Genomic DNA, 20,067 nt, shown 5'->3' with positions numbered 1-20,067 from the left:
TTACACTCTTTCGTTTCTAGTAGGCCTTTATACAAAGTTAATTTCATTTATGCCAGAGTCAAAATGTAAATTCATCGTTGTTTTGTCAGCTACAAAAGTGTGTTTCTTGGTGGATGGCCTTTGAATTTCTTCAAAATGCAACCAATTTCTCCTTTAATTGGTATCTGTTTCTTGCTGTAATGTTCTGCTTGAGTTATATCTGATGGCAGTGGAGGATTTCTTGAAATGTTGGCTATTATTATCAGACCTAGATCCATTTTACAGATAGTGGATGATAATAGCAAACATTTCCCATTACTTTCAGCCTTCGACAAAACACTGGATTAGTTTTCTACTTATATATTATTGGTATGTGCTACTATGTGTGCAGTACATATTCTTCATGAATTTATTTGTGAACTTTATTTGAAGGTTCTGGTTTTTTATTAATCAAAGTTTCTATAGTTTACTTTGATATACATGAGGAGCAAATTCATGAATTTAGTATCACTAACAAATGCAGACAACTAATGATGATATGCAAAGGGTAGAAAAAGATGTGTCTGGGGATGAAGAGGGTGATGAAGATGCTCTTGCTCCTGCTCCTACTCTTGCTCTTGCTCTTTTTATTGCTGCTGCTACTACTCCTACAAATAAACCCAAGGACACAATCAGAGATAAAGAGAATTAAAGAAAAAACTGACCGGAAAGAGAAGCAACTAGAAGGTTTCGAGGTGCAAAAACCATTGAAGAAACACAGGAAGAAGAGCGATTAAAGGACTTTACAAATATATTAGTAGTCTATTTTGGTGCACCAATTGTATGAGATTTCGGTGTTAAGTTAGTCATCCAATTTAGTACATATTTTCATGTGCAGAAGATAGGGATATGTTTGTAGATTTGCTATTGCCTATAGTTGTTTGATCTTTGAACAAGCCAGGATGGGGAAGGATCAAAATCTTGAATTGGAGAGTTGCTTAAAAGTTTGAAATTAATTCAAGTTTCTAAGCCAAACCAAAATTTAATGTCAGTTGGTGTGATATTTTGTTGGGGAACCAAACTGTAGGAATGCATTTGATTGTGGTTTTCGAGTTTGGTGTTCTTTTCTCTCTGATTCATTTGTGGTGACCAAACATAAAATGAAAAAGATTGAACATAAAACAAGACAGCATGCCATTGCACTGCCAACAGGCCCTGCTACTACACTAAAACATTCTGCTACTACACCACCTAAAAAAGACAGAAGAGTGAACATAAACAAATCTGCTACTTCGTTACTGGAAACCAAATATAGCAATCATTGAAATTAAATTTCTTTCTATAAATTTTGAAAATCTTTAATTTAATTTGCTACAACGAAACAATGTCATCTGCTACTGCTTAAAAAGGGTGATCCATGACCATTTATCCCTACAATACTCAGTTCCTCATGACATAAAAACTTTCACAAGAGCTCAAAAAATTAATATGAGGCATTGCTACAATATAAAATTGCAGTGAGAAAATATATGAACCAAAAAATTAATCTCATGCCATGTGCTACTGTTACTGTTGAATATGCTACTACTACTACTCAGATAGCCACATTGCATGACCTACAGTTATGGTGGCCAAGTTGATCACACCGTGTGCATCTCACTAGTATGGACTCTTCCCCAAATAATTTGATCCTCCTTGTCCCTGGTCTTTCTAGAGGTTTTCGAGTCTTGCATGGGAAGCTGCAAAGCTGAATCACCAAAACTGCTAGGATCGGGCTATTAATGCTATATACTACTACTGCATAACCTGAAAGCAAAACAATTAAAACAGCTACTATGATAATAGTAAAACTAAACATCAAATCAAACTTTGCTATTGCTCTTCAAGATATCAAACCTCACATACACAATAATCAACCACCTGCTACTACTATTACACAAATTCAAACAATTAATGCTATATACTGCTACTACACAACCTGAAAGCAAAACAATTAAACAGCTACTATGATAATAACAAAACTAAACATCAACTCAAATTTTGCTATAGCTCTACAAAATATCAAACCTTACATACATATATAATAATCAACCACCTGCTACCTCTATTACACAAATTCAAACACCTGCTACTGCTCTACTACAATTATACCACAATTATAAACCATTAGACAATCAAATCAAACTTTACTATTGCTCTACAAGATATCAAACTTCACATACACAATAATCAACCACCTGCTACTGCTCTACTATAATTATACCACAATTATATACCATCAGACACTAAGATCACAATACTCCAATTATAAACAAACTCAGACCTCAAACTTCATGATTGAATATCATGACCTTGACAGTATATTCCCGTACCAATTATGAAAAGACACAGAAGGTAAAAAAACCAATACATAAATTCAAAATTGAAAAGTAAAAAAGAAAAAAAAAATTCAACCTAAAAACAGTTCAATAATTCAAAACGAAACAAATTGAACAAGAACTAGAAGAAATTCACAAGAAATTGAAGGAAACAATAGATGATCAAAATCTTAGAAAGCATGAAATTGACACAGAAACATGAATTTAAAGCATGAAGACATGAAGAATCTTAAAACTAACCTGAAAATTCGATCGCCTTCAATAGGAGGAGAGAAATCAGAAAGCTTCCATGGGCGGGTTCTCTCTCTACGTTCAAATTAAAGAAGAAGAAGAAGCAGTCGACCAAGGAGACCATCTCTCTCTCTCTCTCTCTCTCTCTCTCTCTCTCTCTCTATCTCTCCTTAACGTAGCATAAAAAGCAAAAAGGTCCAAAAAATACGTTAAGGGCAAATAATTAATTTATCTTATGACAAGCGGCAATTGGAGAGCAGATTGTCTTATTTGTAAGATTTAGTCATTACATGTTTAATTTCATCTTTAAAGGATGTATTTGTTAAATCATCTTTTGTCAATAACTTATATGTAATTTGTTAAAATTGAACCACCCGTACTATTATTAAGAGAAGAGGAGTTGTCAGCCAAAATAAAAAAAATAGATTTGATAAATAACCCTGGAATTTTTTTTTTTTTTTTTTTTTCTTTCTTTAAAGAACTCTCATGGTGACTCAAACCCATGACTTCGTCATTAAGTAGTGGGTGCTCTAACCACTGAGCTAACACCACTTCGTCATTAGGTAGTGGAATATTAATAAACTTTAGTTTTCATAAAATAGATAGGGATAATATAGTCAAATGACAAAAAAAACAGAAAAATAGATTAAAAAAAAGTAAAGTAATGGTGAAATAGACAAGTACATGGCAAGAATGATCCACTCAGTGAAAAATTACCCATATCCTATTTTTTTTTTAAAAGAACAAAAAAAAACAAAAAACAAAACACAAAAGTTAAAATTAAAAAAAATTATAACAGATTCCACGTTCTTTACATCTATCTATAGATAGCTACCCATTATCTGTAGATAATTAACTTTCTATCTTTCTATTTTTTTCTAACGGGAAAATTTCCTTACACATGTAAAGCATGTGGTTGGAGACTTTTTTTTTTTTTTTTTAATTAGTGGTACGTATAAAGTAATTAGCACATCAATAAAATTTCTCTTAAAATTGTGAAATAATAGTTTCATAATGGTTTTGATTGTGTTGGAGCACCTTCCAAATGTCTTGATGAGTTTTAAATCTCATGGTGCAACAAAAATTGAATAGCGACAAGTCAAAGTAATAAAACCACAACCAGCAAGATGCGCTAATCTATTTGCTGTACCATTTGCTTACAATGAATATGGCGGAATTGGAAATAAATCATAGAATACACATACCTCCTACAATCATCCACAATTCGGCCAACGTCCGAATAGTTGTCCACATCCTTATTAAGAGTATTAACTAATGTAGCACAATCAGATAAAGGTATTGTATGCATGTCATATGTTATCGTATTTTAGAATTTCACTTTTTTATTTGTTTAATTATGAATTGCTCGATTTTTTTTTTGTGTTTATATTTTAGTCGACAATTATTACTTCCATGGATCAAACAATGAGCAATTCATTTCTATCAGCAACCGACTACTACAATCAAGAAAAAACCCTAGGGTTTTTTAGAAGAGAGAGCAGCGGCGCCTCCCGTTGGCTCTAGCAGCGGAGGCTTCTCGTCGGCGGCGTACGTGGTCTGCGTGGGAGGCAGAGGAGCGTGGTCGTCGCTTGGGCTGAAGAGCAAGTGTCGGGGTTGGTTTATTTTCTCCTTCCTGGGTTTACGTCGGAACTGGTTTGCTCAACGGCGACGTTGGCTGGTTTGGCTGGTATCGAGGAAGCGGATTAGGGGAAGTGAAGACTGCTTCTTTCTGGTTCTTGATCGATCGACTGATTGCAGTGGGTTGAGGTTGTGTTCTCCAGATTTGTAGCTTTGGTTTGAGATTGCTTGATCGCCGTCGGACTCGGATCTCCAGAGCGGCGGGGAGTCTTCTTCTCAGTGCAGGCTCTGGTTCTTTCTGGTCGAGGAGGCGCCGAGGCCGAGGAACAGGCAAGCTTGACCGCCCCTGAGATGGGATGGGGGACTGGCCGGCCGCCGGACACGGAGGTGGAGGCAGTCTGGCAGCTGAAGCCTAGGGTTTCAGCCTTGGTGGTTTGGGTTTGGGCTTGGTCCTTTGGGCCTGGGCTCAAACTTGGGTTACTGGGGCAGGGGCCTGCGCTTGGGCTGCTGGGCTTGTTGGATTTTGTTTTTGTTTCTGCTAGACAAGACTGGATTTGGGCTTGGGCCTACGGGCTTGGGCTCGGGTCCAGGCCAATGGGGCCCTAATGTTTTAGGGTGTGAGCCTGTGTGAGGTTGGATTAACTTCTATGAGTCTTCTATGAAGTTTCTAGTTTCTTGCTTGTACCACAATTGCGTGCCTGGCAAGCGAGGGCTAGTTGAATGATTTCTTTCCGTCGGAGGCGAGGTTTTTCATTCTTGTATAGGCTCGCTTAAATGTGAGCGACCCAGTTATCTTTAAAGGTTTGCTTTTGCTTAGGTAGGTTACTCCGGATTTTCTTGCCGGATTTCTTATGTAAGTTTTGGTAGACTTCAGCCTATTCGCTGTTGATCTAATGATATCAACTTATCTTTCAAAAAAAAAAAATGAGCAATTCATTTCTAAAGCTTTCTTAGTTTCCTTCTAAAAAAACAACATGATTTTAAAGTGCCATTTTCCATAAAAAGCGTGTGTCATATAGTAAGCAAATTTATGTCCATTCTTCATGTTTCACAAGTGCCAAATCAAAACATAAATCTCAAACAGTTTTCTATTTCAAATATGTGGCTCCTAATGTCATATCTAGAGATTTTGGGAGTTCCAATCCCCGAACTTATTCTATATTTTCTCAAATTGAAAATTGAAAATTTGGTGATTGACCTCTCCCACCAAGGTAAAGCAGAACCTCAATTAACTCCACGGCGTTGGAAAAAACAAAAACTAAGGAACGGACTCCAGCCCAAATACCTGTGTACGGGCCTTTGCCCACTAAGGTTCTTCAAATAGTGCCGAAGCTATATGAAGGAAAACGCTGCCAAAAACTGATAGTCCTTCTGAGAGACTGAAACATGGGAGACAGATGGAAGCACACAGCTCTCCTTGTCGTTGACATGCAGGTTTCTCTCCCTCTCAAACTTTTAGTTTCTGATTTCTTTTCAACTTAAACGAATATGGTTTCATATGTTGTTTTGTTTTCGTAGAAAGATTTTATAGATGGGGATGGTCCTATGCTAGTGAAAGGAGGCAAAGCCATGGTCCCAAATGTAATAGAGGCAGTTCAAATGGCTAGGCAGCGTGGCATTCTCGTAGTTTGGGTACGTAAAGCAATCTTTCCTAATCCGCTTTTCATATTTTTAGCTGAATTTCTAGCATACCATACTTGCGCAATGAAGAAAACAATACCCAGAATTTTGTAAACTAAGTAGAGCTTTACCTCTTCAGATTATTATTGCCACTTACATAAAGACATGCTCTTTATAGTTGAAAATGGACTTGAGCAATTGAAATTGAGAAAAAGAGTGTATTTTGACTCTTATTGGGGCTAGTTGCGTTATTTTCACTTAAATTTACAGTTGAAAATGGACTTGAGCAATTGCTGAATTGGGTTTAGGTTGTGCGTGAACATGATCCATTAGGAAGAGATGTTGAGCTATTTCGCCGGCATTTGTATTCTTCTGGGAAAAAGGGTCCAACGGTTAAGGGTCAGATAGGTGCTGAACTTGTTGATGGGCTTGTGATTGAAGAAGGGGACTATAAATTAGTCAAGACCCGGTTTAGTGCATTCTTTGCTACACACCTTGATTCTTATCTTAAGAGTAATGGGGTTGACAGTTTGGTTGTCATTGGTGAGTAAGATATCCAGTAAGTCCTGTTTTTTTTTTTTTTGGATGGTGTTTTTGGTATTATATGAGGTGGTAATCTTCTGGTCTTTTTATTTTAGGTGTTCAGACTCCAAACTGCATTAGGCAGACTGTGTTTGATGGCGTAGCTTTGGATTACAAATCTATTACAGTTATTGTTGATGCCACAGCTGCTGCTACAGCTGACGTACACGCTGGTATGTGCTTTCTGTATTTTGTGTTGGATTTCCAAAAACTTATGCTTCACCACTTCGGTAACCATCTCGATAGGATCTTCCCTTCAAAATTTGATAATTAAGAATTGTTTTTGAAATGGCAATCATCTTGAGATTGATTATTCAATGCTATATGCTCCTGAAGTTGATTTGGATCACATTGATAAACTAGCATTGAAGATTGGAAAGTGAGTATAACTGTATGAGAATATGCGACTCATATCCTTCAGTGATAAGGGCTGATTTAGATTGCTGATACAGTATCAATCCTTAATGGGGTTTTGGTATATAGATCGAATATGTTGTTATTCATCATTCTTCAGGTAAATCCCTTATGTAGCCCATATCCTTCAGTGATAAGGGCTGATTTAGATTGCTGATACAGTATCAATCCTAAATGGGGTTTTGGTATATAGATCGAATATGTTGTTATTCATCATTCTTCAGGTAAATCCCTTATGTAGCCCTTTCTTGATTCCCTGTTTCCAGTGTGCTAGGGTTCAGAACTAAGTATTATCAGAAAGGACAAGTAGAGATTTTGGAATACCAGGATATGGTTCCAGAAATGTTATACTCCTGTTTGGCCCTCTTTAGCTTAATACTGAACTGAATCTGTTGAGATTTTTGCTGGTATTCTATATTGCTCTTTGAGCTAGTCTTGCTAATTTAAAACAAAGCTTGAAAAGAGCTGAATAGTATTGAACAAGACATCAAAAAGCTCTGCAACTCAGGAGATCAAAGCTCAATTTAGAGGATAGTTCTGATTCTCATACTTCCTATAACATGTGTAATCTAGCAGAGTAGTAGGATAGAAAACAAGAACCTATCTTATGAAATATCTTAAATCTTTTAGCATGAATAACTAGATGGATACATGCTTCTTTTCTTTATAATTCAAGCCCAGGAAAAGTATTTAACAAGATTTGGGTTGATTTAAACGGGATTATTGAAACATTTCTTCCACGACTTAATTTGCTTGACGAAATCTCATGCTGTCTGATGAAGCTAATGTGGCTATAATCACCAGAATATGCTGTATTTCCAGTTAGACTCATTTTTCTTACACGTTAGTGTGAGTGTGTTTGTGTTCAACCCTCCAGCATGTTCTGGGGAGCAGTTTTTCCAGTTATACTACTTTTGAAGTATTCAGTTTTTCCTTTGAAATGAATACAATGATTCCATGACTGACATTTCCCAATTCTCTGAACCAGCCAATATATTTGACATGAAAAACATTGGAGTTGCAACACCAACCTTACAAGAATGGTCTGAATTGGGAGCTTGATCTGGTAACCGCTACATATCCTTGATTGTCGCAATAATATGGTCCTATATATGTGTAGAGTGTAGACCAATGAAAGAGCTGCTTCCTTCCTTTAGTTTGATTGTATACTATGCTAACATTTCAATAAAACCAGTATACAATTTAGATCTACACTGGCTTTGATGTAAGGAAAAACAACAGAAGGAAATAAATAACTCTGCTGGCTATGCAAGCAATGTTTGGACATACTTATCTTTTGTTTGCAGAAGTACTTGTACAGATTCCATTTTCTCTTCATGTTTGGACGTACTTATCTTTTATTTGCATATTTATATATTGTCTTTAAATCATACCTAGAGTCTCATCTGTTACATCACTTATACTCCTTACAATGCAGAATATTGAATCTTAGCCACTTAAGCAGTGCCCTCTTGCTAACGATAAATCTGTTAGTCAAGATTATTGATCAGTGAAATTAAATCTAGAGGTTTGATGAGTTGGATCTTACTATATCTAACTTAGATATTTAGCATATGTGGACTTTGTAGAAAAATATAGGTCATGTTTGGTTGGGCATGAAGCAGATTATCATGGGAGATGTAATTAAGACCCAATAGAGTGACATGACATATTTCATCAGGTCTCCGATATTGGAGCAATGTATGCTTTTAAGATAATGGTTTCATGTCAAAATGATCTTGCTTGATGCTGAATTCATGCTCGACTAGTAAGTCGGGATTAACCACGACTGTAATTTTGACCCAAGTGTCACTCCACCTTGACCTGGAGACTTGTGTTTAAACTCGGGGTGATGTTTGCTAGAAGCTTGGTGACTAATAGGTTGACACACGCTGGCTCGGTATGCTTTACATGGAAGTGGTCTTTTACAATCTCGTAATTGATTACCATCTTGCGGAGCATGCCACCAATCTCACCTGATAATTTGTAGGTCTCCTATATATGTTTGCTAAAATGAATCAAATCGGAATTTATATGGAACAGTTGATTATATAAATGTTGTCAGCAGTCAACAGTGTAACCTACGAGTAAAGCTTGTCTGGTCAGAGATCCCGAACAAGAAATGAGCTAAACGTCCTACAAGTCATCCCAAATCCATATATCACTGTACGTGGTACTAAATCTGGATGTTGGAAATGACAATACTTCAAGAGGAAAAGAGGGTTGGGTTTCAAGTATTCCCAACAAGGGGCATTACAACATGTATATTTGGCTAGTACGAGTTATCAGTTGGATTCATGGACCATGTGCAGAGCAATCACTGGCAAGCTTAATTTCCTTTACCATGCTAAACCATTTCAAAAGTATAACTCGATCTTCAACAGATGCTTCGATTGAGAGAAGTCAATACACAATGTGTCTCTGCAACTATTTTACTTGGTAAAATGAAGTTCTTGGTACAGACAGAATTGTACATACTATCGGTCAGATTGGAAGCCAATTTCCATTACTGTTTACAATGCAACCAAACAATCAGTAAGCAGGTAATGAATCGATTGGAGGCTTCGGCGACTACAGCTGGGAATGGGATGCAATTTGGCTTTATCTACATTTTGTGAATATATAGAGTATTTCACCATCTTTCTTATCGAACTTTCTCGATATTTCCGTCGAAATATCTATTTTTCGGACCGGTCGAAATTTCGTCCATGAGTCGATATTTTGGTCCCTGGAACTGATAGTCTTTCTGAAATTGAAGCATGGGAGACAAATGGAAGCACACAGCTCTCCTTGTCGTTGACATGCAGGTTTCTCTCCCTCTCAAACTTTTAGTTTTTAATTTCTCTTCAACTTAAACGAATATGGCCGGTTTCCTATGTTGTTTTGTTTTTGCAGAAAGATTTCATAGATGGTCCTGTGCTAGGGAAAGCAGGCAAAGCCATAGTCCCAAATGTAATAGAGGCAGTTCAAATCGCTAGGCAGCGTGGCATTCTCGTAGTTTGGGTACGCAAAACAATCTTTCCTCATATTTTTATCTGAATTTCTACTTTACGACACTAGCACAATGAAGAGAACAGTACCCAGAATTTTGTATATTAAGTAGAGCTTTTCTACTTCAGATTATTGTTGCCACTTACATAAAAGCATGCTCTTTATAGTTGAAAATGGACTTGAGCAATTGAAGTTGAGAAAAAGAGTGTATTTTGACTCTTATTGGGGGCTAGTTTGCGTTATTTTCACTTCACTTAACAGTTGAAAGTGGACTTGAGCAATTGCTGAATTGGGTTTAGGTTGTGCGTGAACATGATCCACTAGGAAGAGATGTTGAGCTATTTCGCCGGCATTTCTATTCTGCTGGGAAGGAGGGTCTAGCGGTTAAGGGTCAGATAGGTGCTGAACTTGTTGATGGGCTTGTGATTGAAGAAGGGGACTATAAATTAGTCAAGACCCGGTTTAGTGCATTCTTTGCTACACACCTTGATTCGTATCTCAAGACTAATGGAGTTGACAGTTTGGTTGTCATTGGTAAGTAAGATGGCCAATAAGTCCTGTTTTGTTTTTTTGAATGGTGCTTTTGGTATTATATGAGGTGGTAATCTGCTGATCTTTTATTTAGGTGTTCAGACTCCAAACTGCATTAGGCAGACTGTGTTTGATGGCGTAGCTTTGGATTACAAATCTATTACAGTTATTGTTGATGCCACAGCTGCTGCTACAGCTGATGTACATGCCGGTATGTGCTTTCTGTATGTTGTGCTGTATTTCCAAAAATTTATGCTTCATCGCTTCGGTAACCATTTCCATAGGATCATCCCTTCAAACTCTGATAATTAAGAATTGTTTTTGAAATGGCAATCATCTTGAGATTGATTATTCAATGCTATATGGTCCTGAAGTTAATTTGGATCACATTGATAAACTAGAATCGTAGGTCGGAAAGTGTGTACAAGAATATGAGACTCATATCCTTCAGTGAAAGGGCTTATTTAGATTCCTGGTACAGTATCAATACTTACTGGGATTTTGGTGTGTGTGTGTGTGTGTATATATATATATATATAGATTGAATCTGTTGTTCATCATTCTGCAGAGGAATGCCTTCTGTAGCCCTTTCTTGATTCCCAGTTTGCAGTGTGATTGGGTTCAGAACTAAATATTAACAGAGGAAAAGTAGAGAACTTGGAATACCAGGATATGATACCAGAAATGTTATACACCTGTTTGGCCTCTTTAATTTAGTACTGAACTGAATCTGTTGAGACATTTTGCTGGTATACTATATTGCTATTGCTATTTGAGCTAGTCGTGCTAATATAAAACAAAGACTGGAAAGAGCTGATTAGTATTGAACAAGAAATCAATAAGCTCTGCAACTCAGGAGATCAAAGCTCAAATACTTCCTATACATGTGTAATCTAGCAGAGTAGCAGGATAGAAAACATGAACCTATCTGATGAAATATCTCAAGTAAAATAGAAAGAATGAATAACTAGATGGATGCATGCTATTCTTTTCCTTATTATTCAAGACAAGGAAAAGCATTTAACAAGATTTTGGTTGATTTAAATGGGATTATCAAAACATTGCTTCCATGATTGAATTTGCTTTAGGAAATCTCATGCTGTCTTATAAGCCTAATGTGCCTATCATCATTGGAATATGCTGTATTTCCGGTTAGCCTAATTTTTCTTACATGTTAGTATGTGTGTGTTTGTCTCCAACCCTCCAACATGTTCGGGGGAGCACTTTTTCCAGTTACAACTTCTGTAATGATTCCATGACTGACATTTACCAGTTCTCTGAACCAGCCAATATATTTGACATGAAGAATGTTGGAGTTGCAACACCAACCTTACAAGAATGGGTTTGAATCAGGCGCTTGATCCTCAATCTGGAACCTTTACAAATCCTTGATTGTTGCAATAATATGGTCCTGTATGTGTAGACCAATGAAAGAGCTGCTTCCTTCCTTTAGTTTGATTGTATATTATGCATAGCATTTCAGTAAAACCAGTACAACTTAGATCTACACCAGCTTTGATGTAAGGAAAAACAACACAAGGAAATAAATGTCTGCTGGCTATGGAAGCCCTGTATGGACATACTTATCTTTAGTTTGCAGAAGTGCTTGTACAGATTCCATTTTCTCGATCTTATATTGCTGATGCCTAACATATGATCATTTAATGAGCTTTTCTAGCTCCATGGCAATATTCATTCTTTATAGAGAAAAGGAAAAAGGCAGCATATTGGTGCATTCATCTTTTTGTCTTTAAATGATACCTAGATCTCATCTGTTACATACATATACACCGATTAGAATGCAGAATAATGAATCTTAGTCACTTACGCAGTGTCCTCTTACTAATGTTAAAACTGTTGGTCAAGATTGTATCAGTGAAATTTAATCTAGATGTATGATGAGTTGGATGCTTACTATATCCAGCTTAGACATTTTAGCCTCTCTGGACTTTGTAGGAAAATGTAGGTCATGTTTGGTTGGGCATGAAGCAGAACAAGACTCGCAGAATCAATAGAGTGACATGACATATTTCATCAGGTCTCCAACTCTCCATATTGTAGCAATGTATGCATTTAAGATAACGGACCATGTCGAAATGATCTTGCTTGGTACTCAATTCATGCTCGACTAGTAAGTCGGGGTAACCACTACTGTAATTTTGACCAAGTGTCTTTCCATCTTGACTTGGAGACTTATGTTCAAACTCCGCGATATTTGCTAGAAGCATAGTGACTGTAATAGGTGACACACGCTGGCTCTGTACGCTCTACATGGAAGAGGTCTTTCACAATCTCTGATTGGTTACTACCTATCTTGCGAAGTATGCCACATAATCTCATCTCAGTCTAGATCATTTGTAGGTCTCCTTGAACTATATTTGCTAAAATAAATCAAATTGGAATTTATATGGAACAGTTGATCATACAATTGTTGTCAACGTTGTAACGGACAAGTAAGCTTGTGCGTTCAGAGATCCTGAACAAATGAACCAAACGTCCTACAAGTCATCCCAAATCCATAAATCACTGTGTCGCTAATTCTGGATGCAGGAGATGACAGTACTTCAAGAGGAAAAAAGAGTTGGGTTTCAAGTGATCCATTATGACAAGTATATTTGACTAATACGAGTTTGTAGTTGGATTCATGTACCACGTGCAGAGCAAGCACTAGGATAGTAGGATTGCAAGCTTGATTTCCTTTACACAATGCTAAGCCATTTCAAAAGCATAACTCTTCAACAGTAGCATTCGATTGAGACAAGTCAGTACACAATGTGTCTCTGCAACTATTTTACTTGGTAAAATCAAGTTCTTGGTACAGACAAAATTGTACAAACAAATGGTTAGATTGGAAGCCAATTTCCATTCCTGTCTATAATGCAACAAAACAATCACTAAGAAGGTGATGAATCGATTGGAGGCTTGGGCGACTACAGCAAAATAGGATAACTCAGCTCACAATGCCAAACAGAAACAAGAGATACTATGCATTTGCGTGATCAGGGAGACGTTTTAGGTCCATTTCAACCTGGTGGATTGTCCATTGCATATTTTCCAATTTCTGAAAGGGATATTGATATTATTTAGATTTAGCCCAAAAAGCAAGTAATGGACATCAGTAAGTGTTGTTATTACCTTTACAATATCATGGTACTGCCTTGCAATTGTATCGAAGTGAGGATCAACACCCTGATACTCTCGAAGACGAGTAACCTGATTGGAAAAGAAGACTTGTAAGTTGATAAGAAAACCTGGTAGGAGCTGTGCAGTCAAAAGAACCAAAATATTGATCAAGTATATTAAGTTGGACACAAGTAATCAGGAAAAATTGACTCAGGCATATCTTGACTATATATTAGCAGCTGGGAAATATTCCAGAATATCAGCTTGTGAATGGGCATACTTTTCATAATGCAGATTATTAAATATAGTTCCAATATCTATCATATAGAAATACAAGGAAGTTGAAAACCAGAAACAATCAGGTGAGAAACTAACTAAAAAAGAATGCCCAGAAACAGAAGTACTAGGCCTACAAAAGTGCTAGAAGCCAGGGAGATTGTTAAAATCATTTCCAATGTCTCTTGGTCGGCACACAAAATTACAACTCATGAGAAATCACATTAGATAAAACAGATGGGAATTAGAATAACATACCGCTTTATTATAAGCCATAGAAGCTTCTTCTGTAGCTTCAAGAAGATATTTCCTACATATGAGTTCAAATTATTAGAATATCCTTCAACCTGTAAGTTGCAATTATTTCAAAGAGTCGTCACTATTACCTTATTTTATGAAGGGCCGGTATTGACTCATTAGTATAAGTTTCAAGAAGGAGAACATTCTCCAGAACCCTGAAATAAAATGGGGAATATTATAATTAAGAAACCATACTAGAATGAAAAGCATAAATACGGTTTAGTGGTGTCTAGTGAACTTTCTTTGTATAAGACGACCACAACAAAAAATTTCACATATTCAGCAACACTAATGTCACAAAAAAACAATTAGAAGACAGACCAGGCAACAAACCTCAATTTTGCACTCATGGTCTCACACCTTTTGCACAGCCATGTTTTTTGCAGATCTTCCTATCAACAATACATAGAACAAATGTTCAAGAGGACTTATCATCATGGGAAACAGAATACAGAGAATAAGAAAAAGTCTTTGAAGGTGCATCAACAAATTTTTTTCCTGAACATATATGAAACACAGGTGCTTACATATTTATGTTGATGCTGCAACTTCAAATCTTTGACCAGCTTAATAAGCACTGCCAGAATCTGCTCTAAGACCTAGTTTGTTCAAAAGAGGTTTTACGTCACATATCCTCACAAACAAGATGCATCCAGTATGAAACAACAAGATCATAACATCAATTATTCATTCCCATACGTTATAATATTCAGCAAATTTTCTATCTGCAGAATATAGATCGTCTTGAAGAGCTGCTTCATCCCTTTCCATCTCCTCAATTATTAACTTTACCCTGATAAAATAATGAGAAAATGCAACATATTGAAGATCAAAATGTTACTGATATTTAACAGTGGTTTTGAACATTATGGATCCAATAGAAGCAAAGGTCAGCATTGCAGTTAAGAAAACTACAAAAAACAATGGAAAGGTCTTGTCACACATATAGTTTGCAACCACTAGTTCAATAGTGTGCAATATGAGTCCTCCAACGACCTTCTGAAAGTAAAACTAACGATTTTCTCAAAATGGAACAAAAAAGAGAAAGAAGTGATTCTTGTATAGCCATTGAGTGCGTAACATTTTCTATTCTTCTCTGATTATGAGTTTATGACTACTCATGTTGGGTACTAGCCAATGTAACAGCCTTTTTTGTGTCAAATAATATTGTCAAACACCCATTGCTCATGGAAAAGGGACTTGTCATAAAACAAAAACTACATTAGAAGAGTAACTCGAACCTCTCTGGAAGACGAGCATTTAGATTTTGATGTCCAGATGATGAGTCTGCAGCAATAAAACATTGGTATTAATCATGCTGATAACCTTTATGCTTGTGTAAGTATATAATTATCTACATAGTGCATCATCAAGTTATAAAGTCCATGTTTAGTTTATTAAGCTTCCAGGATATTTGCCAATGTATTCATCCTCATGGCCCCTATCAGAAAGTGAAACCAAATACTGATTTATGGTAATAAATCTGCGTATCTCTCCCACAACAAATATTAAGCAAACTATAAATGACTCCATCAAATCATCAATAGTTTGACGCAAATGATGATTTGACTTTTACACAAAATTGAGAAGTAGAAAAACAATATGTACATCATCAGATTGAACTAGATATGGATTTAATTTATGCATGGGTTGGAACTTGGAAGGGAGGAATAGATAGAATGAGAGAATTGTACCAGTGTCATCCATTATAACGGCATCAGCTAGCTTGTCACATTTAGCATGCAAACGAGCCTCAATCTCACGTGAAAGAGACACCTGATATTCTGTCATATCCTGCAGTTGGAGCATCACTAATGTATCTCAAATACTCAGGTAATAAGAGAGCCTAACAAAGATTAAATCTTAATTATTAACAGATTTTATACAGAAAATGAACATAATGACACATAAAATTAAAAATCAAATATAACTGTTTTTAGGTCAAAACCAGAATGAACATCATACCGGGGAGAATGGTGTTTGCTGCAGCTGTGTTTGCCATAGATAAGCAGGTGTAATTCCAAGAAAACAATTGGGAACACCACCAACTCCAGGTTCCACAACATCAGAAGCACCAAGTGAAAGATTGTTGTTTGCTGCACCACTGGTGCCAGTTGCAGTAGTATAGCTTGTCGAGTTGGAACTTGAGCTGATTGTACCAGTGCTAGTACTATCAAGGGAAGTTCGTGACAAAACACTGCATTTCTCAATTTCTTCCTCATGGATTTCACCATCTTTAGAGATCAGAGGAAGCCTCAACCTTTGAGCTGCTTCTGCAACGATCATGCGATGCTCTAATGTCTCATACAGCTAATAAAGACACAAAAAATCCCACTCTGATCAGTTTTAGACTACCCAAATGGCTCACACATACAATAGAGTACTAAGGCACATTTGAGCATGGATGCAGATTGAATGAACCTGTTGTCGATTGTCATCTCATAGTAACTTAAATTTTGCTTAGCCAATTTCATTTTAGATGATGTTCTCCCCACCACTATTTTGTACTAAAAATTGAACTAGTAGAAGGAAACCATCCAGTTCCGATCCAAAGAAAACCGCACACACACTTTGATTGTACACACTAAATATCGCAGTTAGTAGTGCCACCAAGTTTACATACATTACAGAAATGAAGTTACCATTGTGAGTGTCAATGCAAGATCATGACTTGATTGACATTTGACACCACATGCTGTGAAATGCATTTCAAACCAAATAACCTACAAATTTCAAAAAGCTCGAACCTGTGGAGAGTTGTTCAAGCCCAATTGCTGATAGACACCCTGCACATCTCGACTTCCTCCAAGGTTAGCCATCGAAACCGCTTGCTGGTACTCTTCCACCATTGCCATTGCCTCGCTATACAGTGCCTACATCAAAATTCACACTCTTTTACAAAAACCCTATTTGCCAAACCAAACTTCAAACTACTCCAAAACCCCAAATTGAATCAAAATTACCATTGCTTCCAAGTATCGCAGTCTTTCCTTGGACATTTCCTCCCTTGCCTGCAGCAAACAACATCCAACAATTTGGGTTTCACGGTGCTCGATTCTGTACTTAAAGCATTGATTTTTACAGGGCGCAGTAAATGTGGAGAGGGAGGAGATTACCAGTTGGAGGTCGTAGAAGGCGGATTTAGAGACGAGGGAACCATCGGGAGCCAAGCAGTGGCGCTCCAACTGATCAATGACTTGGGTCAAATCAGCCGGCAAGTTTTGGCCTTGTTGAACTCCCTTCACCATTTCCTGCTCTCTGGTTTTGGTTTTACTCTCTTCCACCAGCAACACAGACGCACTCACAAGCACAGCAGAAATTTAAAATCCTAGGCCGGTCTTTGCTTCCACTACCAGCAAAAGGTTAATATAATTTTTTTTAATAAATAAAACTTTATTTTACTTAAAATATAAAACTTTAAAATCTCAATCTTGTACTACCTTGGCAAGTTTTACGATGCAATTATGTATCGATATATTTAATAGACTTAATTTGATATCGAGGCACATTGGATGTATTCATTGGCTATCTAGTATGATGTATCGAATTGGTCAATTTGATGTGTCGGACTTAGTATATTGATGTACTGTAGATGAACTCTTTCTTATTAGTGCTTTTTCATTTTGATTCGTTGGGTGTTGGTATTTGTTAACGTTAGTGATCCGTGGGATCTCTAGTTAGCTTTAGAGAAAGAGAGAGAGAGAGAGAGAACGACACAAGCGAAGTATAGTGGTTCGCTTCCGCATGAGCGGGAGACTACGTCCACTTGAATGTTTAACTATGTGTGTTGAGCCTTGCGGCCTAACATGATTACAAAGTGTGTAATGGAGTTGAGATGGAATGAATGGTGTTTAAGTGGGAGGAGAGTTCCTTTTATAGGTGAAGGAAGTCATCTCCTTTACATGGTTTTCGATGTGGGACAAGCAAACAACTATTCTAGCATAGAAATGCATATTGTGGAGGCAACTTGGCAAGGCCGGAAAGGTGGCTTCCCGGCGACGGATTTGCGACTTCCGGATACCGTAGCGTAGCTTGAACATAGGGCTACAAGATGCAAGTAGCGGTTGGGCCTCACCATGGCTTGTGGGTGTCCCAAAGAGGGTGTTACTTATGCTTGGTGAGATAGCAAATACTCCATATTGTTGGAGGTATGTACAAGTCCCCGAAGTCCCCAAGTAAGAGGAGCTTCTTGGTTGGGGAGTTATACACATGATGTCACCAAGCATAAGTAACCGGGCGGTACGGAGCCCCTACAAGTCCCCGAACTCCGTAAGCAAGAAGGGACTCGTTAACCTGCACAACAAAGACAAAAAACAGGCATACGTAGAATGCTCGTTGCATTGGGCAACAAATGTGAGTTGTATGGGTATGCGTTGGCATATACGAATGTATGAGGTGCGTGATACATGGTCGTGTGAGCATATGGATTGCATATGATAAATGTGTTACGCGCGCAAGGAGACGAACGAGGTCGAGTTTGACGGGGTTACGCTCGTGAGATGTAAGTTGCATGAGTGCCACGAATGTATGCATTTGTAACTCATGAACGATAACCGTGCGTACGGTTGTGTCTGTTTGGTTTTCGGTCGTATTAATGGAACGCGAAAAGAATTTGATTTGTCGCGGTCGGTAAACGACAAATGGTAGAAAAATTCAATGTTCCATTAACGTGTGGTGTGTCGAGTAGACATGAGCGTAAAGCTCGAGGACTGCCGGGAAGGCATGAGCGGGGAGCTCGTGGGTTGCCGGGAAGGCATGAGCGGGAAGCTCAGGGGTTGCCGGGAAGGCATGAGCCGAAGCTCGGGGGTGCCGCGAAGGCATGAGCGGGGAGCTCGGGGGTGCCGGGAAGGCATGAGCCGAAGCTCGGGGGTGCCGCGAAGGCATGAGCCGAAGCTCGGGGGTGCCGGGAAGGCATGAGCGGGGAGCTCGGGGGTGCCGAGAAGGCATGAGCGGGGAGCTCGGGGGTGCCGGGAAGGCATGAGCGGGAAGCTCGGGGGTGCCGCGAAGGCATGAGCGGGGAGCTCGGGGGTGCCGGGAAGGCATGAGAGGGGAGCTCGGGGGTGCCGGGGAGGCATGAGCGGAAGCTCGGGATGCTGGGGAGGCATGAGCGGAAGCTCGTGAGCGGAAGCTCGGGATGCCGGGGAGGCATGAGCGGTAAGCTCGTGAGCGGAAGCTCAAGGGTGCCGGGAAGGCGTGAGCGGAAGCTCGTGGTGCCGGGAAGGCATAAGCAGAAGCTCGGCGGTGCCGCTGAGGCACTAACGGGCAGCTCGATGGTTATGCCCTGGGGCATGAGCGTGGCCGTTGCTAATTATGCTGGGCTGTATGTGCAAGTCCCTGAAGTCCCCAGTCAAGGAGGGTGTTCTTGCGGGTTGATACCAAAGCGTAGCTTTGTGCCGTATATCAAGCATAATTAGTGCGAGTGCGTTGTCCATCTAGAATTGGTTGGAGCGAACGCTTTTGCCCTTTCGGGTGGGCCCCTGCTAGGCCCTGCGAGGAGTCCCCCACTCCTGGCTATAGACCTCCGGATGGTCAGAAAATTGTTTGATGAGGGGAGCTGCGCGGAGCAGAGGGTGTTGGGTAGCGAGCCCAATCTTTGGTACCCGAGCGTCGGGGTTAACTGCCGGATCAATGGCTGCCGTGGGCTGTGTTAACTAGTCGCTTGCTGTTTTCTCGAAGGAGAAAAGCTTGACTGCAATGCCGCGTAGCGGTCATTGTCATTATGAGGCGTTGCCTTACCGCTTGGCGGTTGAATGAAAAATGATAAACACAGAGCAAGTAATAAAATTTTGCTTGAGTGTCCCATACTTATTTAATTTTGCAATTAAAATAGAAGCATGACATATGTGTATAGCATATACTTGTAGTAAAGTTGCTAATAATATTTTATAGGCATGCTTAGAGATCGTTTGAGATCGATATAAGAAGCATGGCATAGCTAGCATGGCATATGTGTATAGCATGTACTTGTAGTAAAGTTGCTAATAACATGTTGTAGGCATGCTTAAGGGTTATAGAGACATGTATAGTCATGGCATCGGCGGTAACTCAAATTGCAAGAGCGTAAAGATAAGAGGAAGGCACTTAT

General features: G+C 38.6%; 3 protein-coding genes across 5 annotated transcripts; 2 read left to right on the top strand and 1 right to left on the bottom strand.

Annotated features, from left to right (window-relative positions):
* The first annotated feature begins 5,419 nt into the window (after nt 1-5,419).
* On the top strand, nt 5,420-8,048 carry LOC112190404 (probable inactive nicotinamidase At3g16190). Of its 2 annotated transcripts, none has more exons than XM_024329833.2 (5): nt 5,420-5,579; nt 5,664-5,777; nt 6,074-6,308; nt 6,404-6,520; nt 7,750-8,048. In XM_024329833.2, the coding sequence occupies exons 1-5, from the start codon at nt 5,532-5,534 to the stop codon at nt 7,821-7,823; spliced, it is 588 nt and encodes a 195-aa protein (XP_024185601.1). In that variant the 5' UTR covers nt 5,420-5,531; the 3' UTR covers nt 7,824-8,048. The 2 variants fall into 2 exon arrangements, with proteins under 2 accessions (XP_024185601.1, XP_040371681.1); XM_040515747.1 differs by having other exon boundaries at nt 5,457-5,579; nt 5,668-5,777.
* A 193-nt stretch (nt 8,049-8,241) lies between these two features.
* Nucleotides 8,242-11,949, top strand: LOC112190405 (probable inactive nicotinamidase At3g16190). 2 transcript variants are annotated; one of them, XM_024329835.2, is made up of 5 exons: nt 8,242-9,568; nt 9,657-9,764; nt 10,052-10,286; nt 10,378-10,494; nt 11,557-11,949. In XM_024329835.2, the coding sequence occupies exons 1-5, from the start codon at nt 9,521-9,523 to the stop codon at nt 11,562-11,564; spliced, it is 516 nt and encodes a 171-aa protein (XP_024185603.1). In that variant the 5' UTR covers nt 8,242-9,520; the 3' UTR covers nt 11,565-11,949. The 2 variants fall into 2 exon arrangements, with proteins under 2 accessions (XP_024185603.1, XP_024185602.1); XM_024329834.2 differs by having other exon boundaries at nt 11,570-11,944.
* Nucleotides 11,950-12,981: 1,032 nt separating this feature from the next.
* Nucleotides 12,982-17,313, bottom strand: LOC112187964 (AUGMIN subunit 4). Its single transcript, XM_024326946.2, has 13 exons — nt 17,099-17,313; nt 16,946-16,993; nt 16,730-16,855; nt 15,948-16,292; nt 15,677-15,776; nt 15,224-15,269; nt 14,682-14,775; nt 14,510-14,581; nt 14,316-14,374; nt 14,069-14,137; nt 13,941-13,992; nt 13,419-13,496; nt 12,982-13,344 (listed from the first exon to the last, which is right to left on the bottom strand). The coding sequence occupies exons 1-13, from the start codon at nt 17,228-17,230 to the stop codon at nt 13,267-13,269; spliced, it is 1,299 nt and encodes a 432-aa protein (XP_024182714.1). The 5' UTR covers nt 17,231-17,313; the 3' UTR covers nt 12,982-13,266.
* Nucleotides 17,314-20,067: the final 2,754 nt, after the last annotated feature.

Source organism: Rosa chinensis, chromosome 2, assembly GCF_002994745.2.
Source record: "Rosa chinensis cultivar Old Blush chromosome 2, RchiOBHm-V2, whole genome shotgun sequence".
Lineage (NCBI taxonomy): Eukaryota > Viridiplantae > Streptophyta > Magnoliopsida > Rosales > Rosaceae > Rosa > Rosa chinensis.
Note: the sequence above shows the minus strand (reverse complement) of the source record. Positions and strands in the feature narration are given on the sequence as shown.

What these genes read in the sequence shown, in the direction of transcription:
- LOC112190404 (XM_024329833.2), top strand. Translation starts at nt 5,532, where the DNA reads ATGGGAGACAGATGGAAGCACACAGCTCTCCTTGTCGTTGACATGCAG. An exon ending in GTGGCATTCTCGTAGTTTGG is followed by an intron (nt 5,778 to 6,073) that starts GTACGTAAAGCA and finishes AATTGGGTTTAG; the next exon opens with GTTGTGCGTGAACATGATCC. An exon ending in TACAGCTGACGTACACGCTG is followed by an intron (nt 6,521 to 7,749) that starts GTATGTGCTTTC and finishes TCTCTGAACCAG; the next exon opens with CCAATATATTTGACATGAAA.
- LOC112190405 (XM_024329834.2), top strand. Translation starts at nt 9,521, where the DNA reads ATGGGAGACAAATGGAAGCACACAGCTCTCCTTGTCGTTGACATGCAG. An exon ending in TCCTTGTCGTTGACATGCAG is followed by an intron (nt 9,569 to 9,656) that starts GTTTCTCTCCCT and finishes TTGTTTTTGCAG; the next exon opens with AAAGATTTCATAGATGGTCC. An exon ending in TACAGCTGATGTACATGCCG is followed by an intron (nt 10,495 to 11,569) that starts GTATGTGCTTTC and finishes TCTCTGAACCAG; the next exon opens with CCAATATATTTGACATGAAG.
- LOC112187964 (XM_024326946.2), bottom strand. Translation starts at nt 17,230, where the DNA reads ATGGTGAAGGGAGTTCAACAAGGCCAAAACTTGCCGGCTGATTTGACC. An exon ending in ACCATGAGTGCAAAATTGAG is followed by an intron (nt 14,138 to 14,315) that starts GTTTGTTGCCTG and finishes ATTTTATTTCAG; the next exon opens with GGTTCTGGAGAATGTTCTCC. An exon ending in CTATGGCTTATAATAAAGCG is followed by an intron (nt 13,497 to 13,940) that starts GTATGTTATTCT and finishes TTTTCCAATCAG; the next exon opens with GTTACTCGTCTTCGAGAGTA.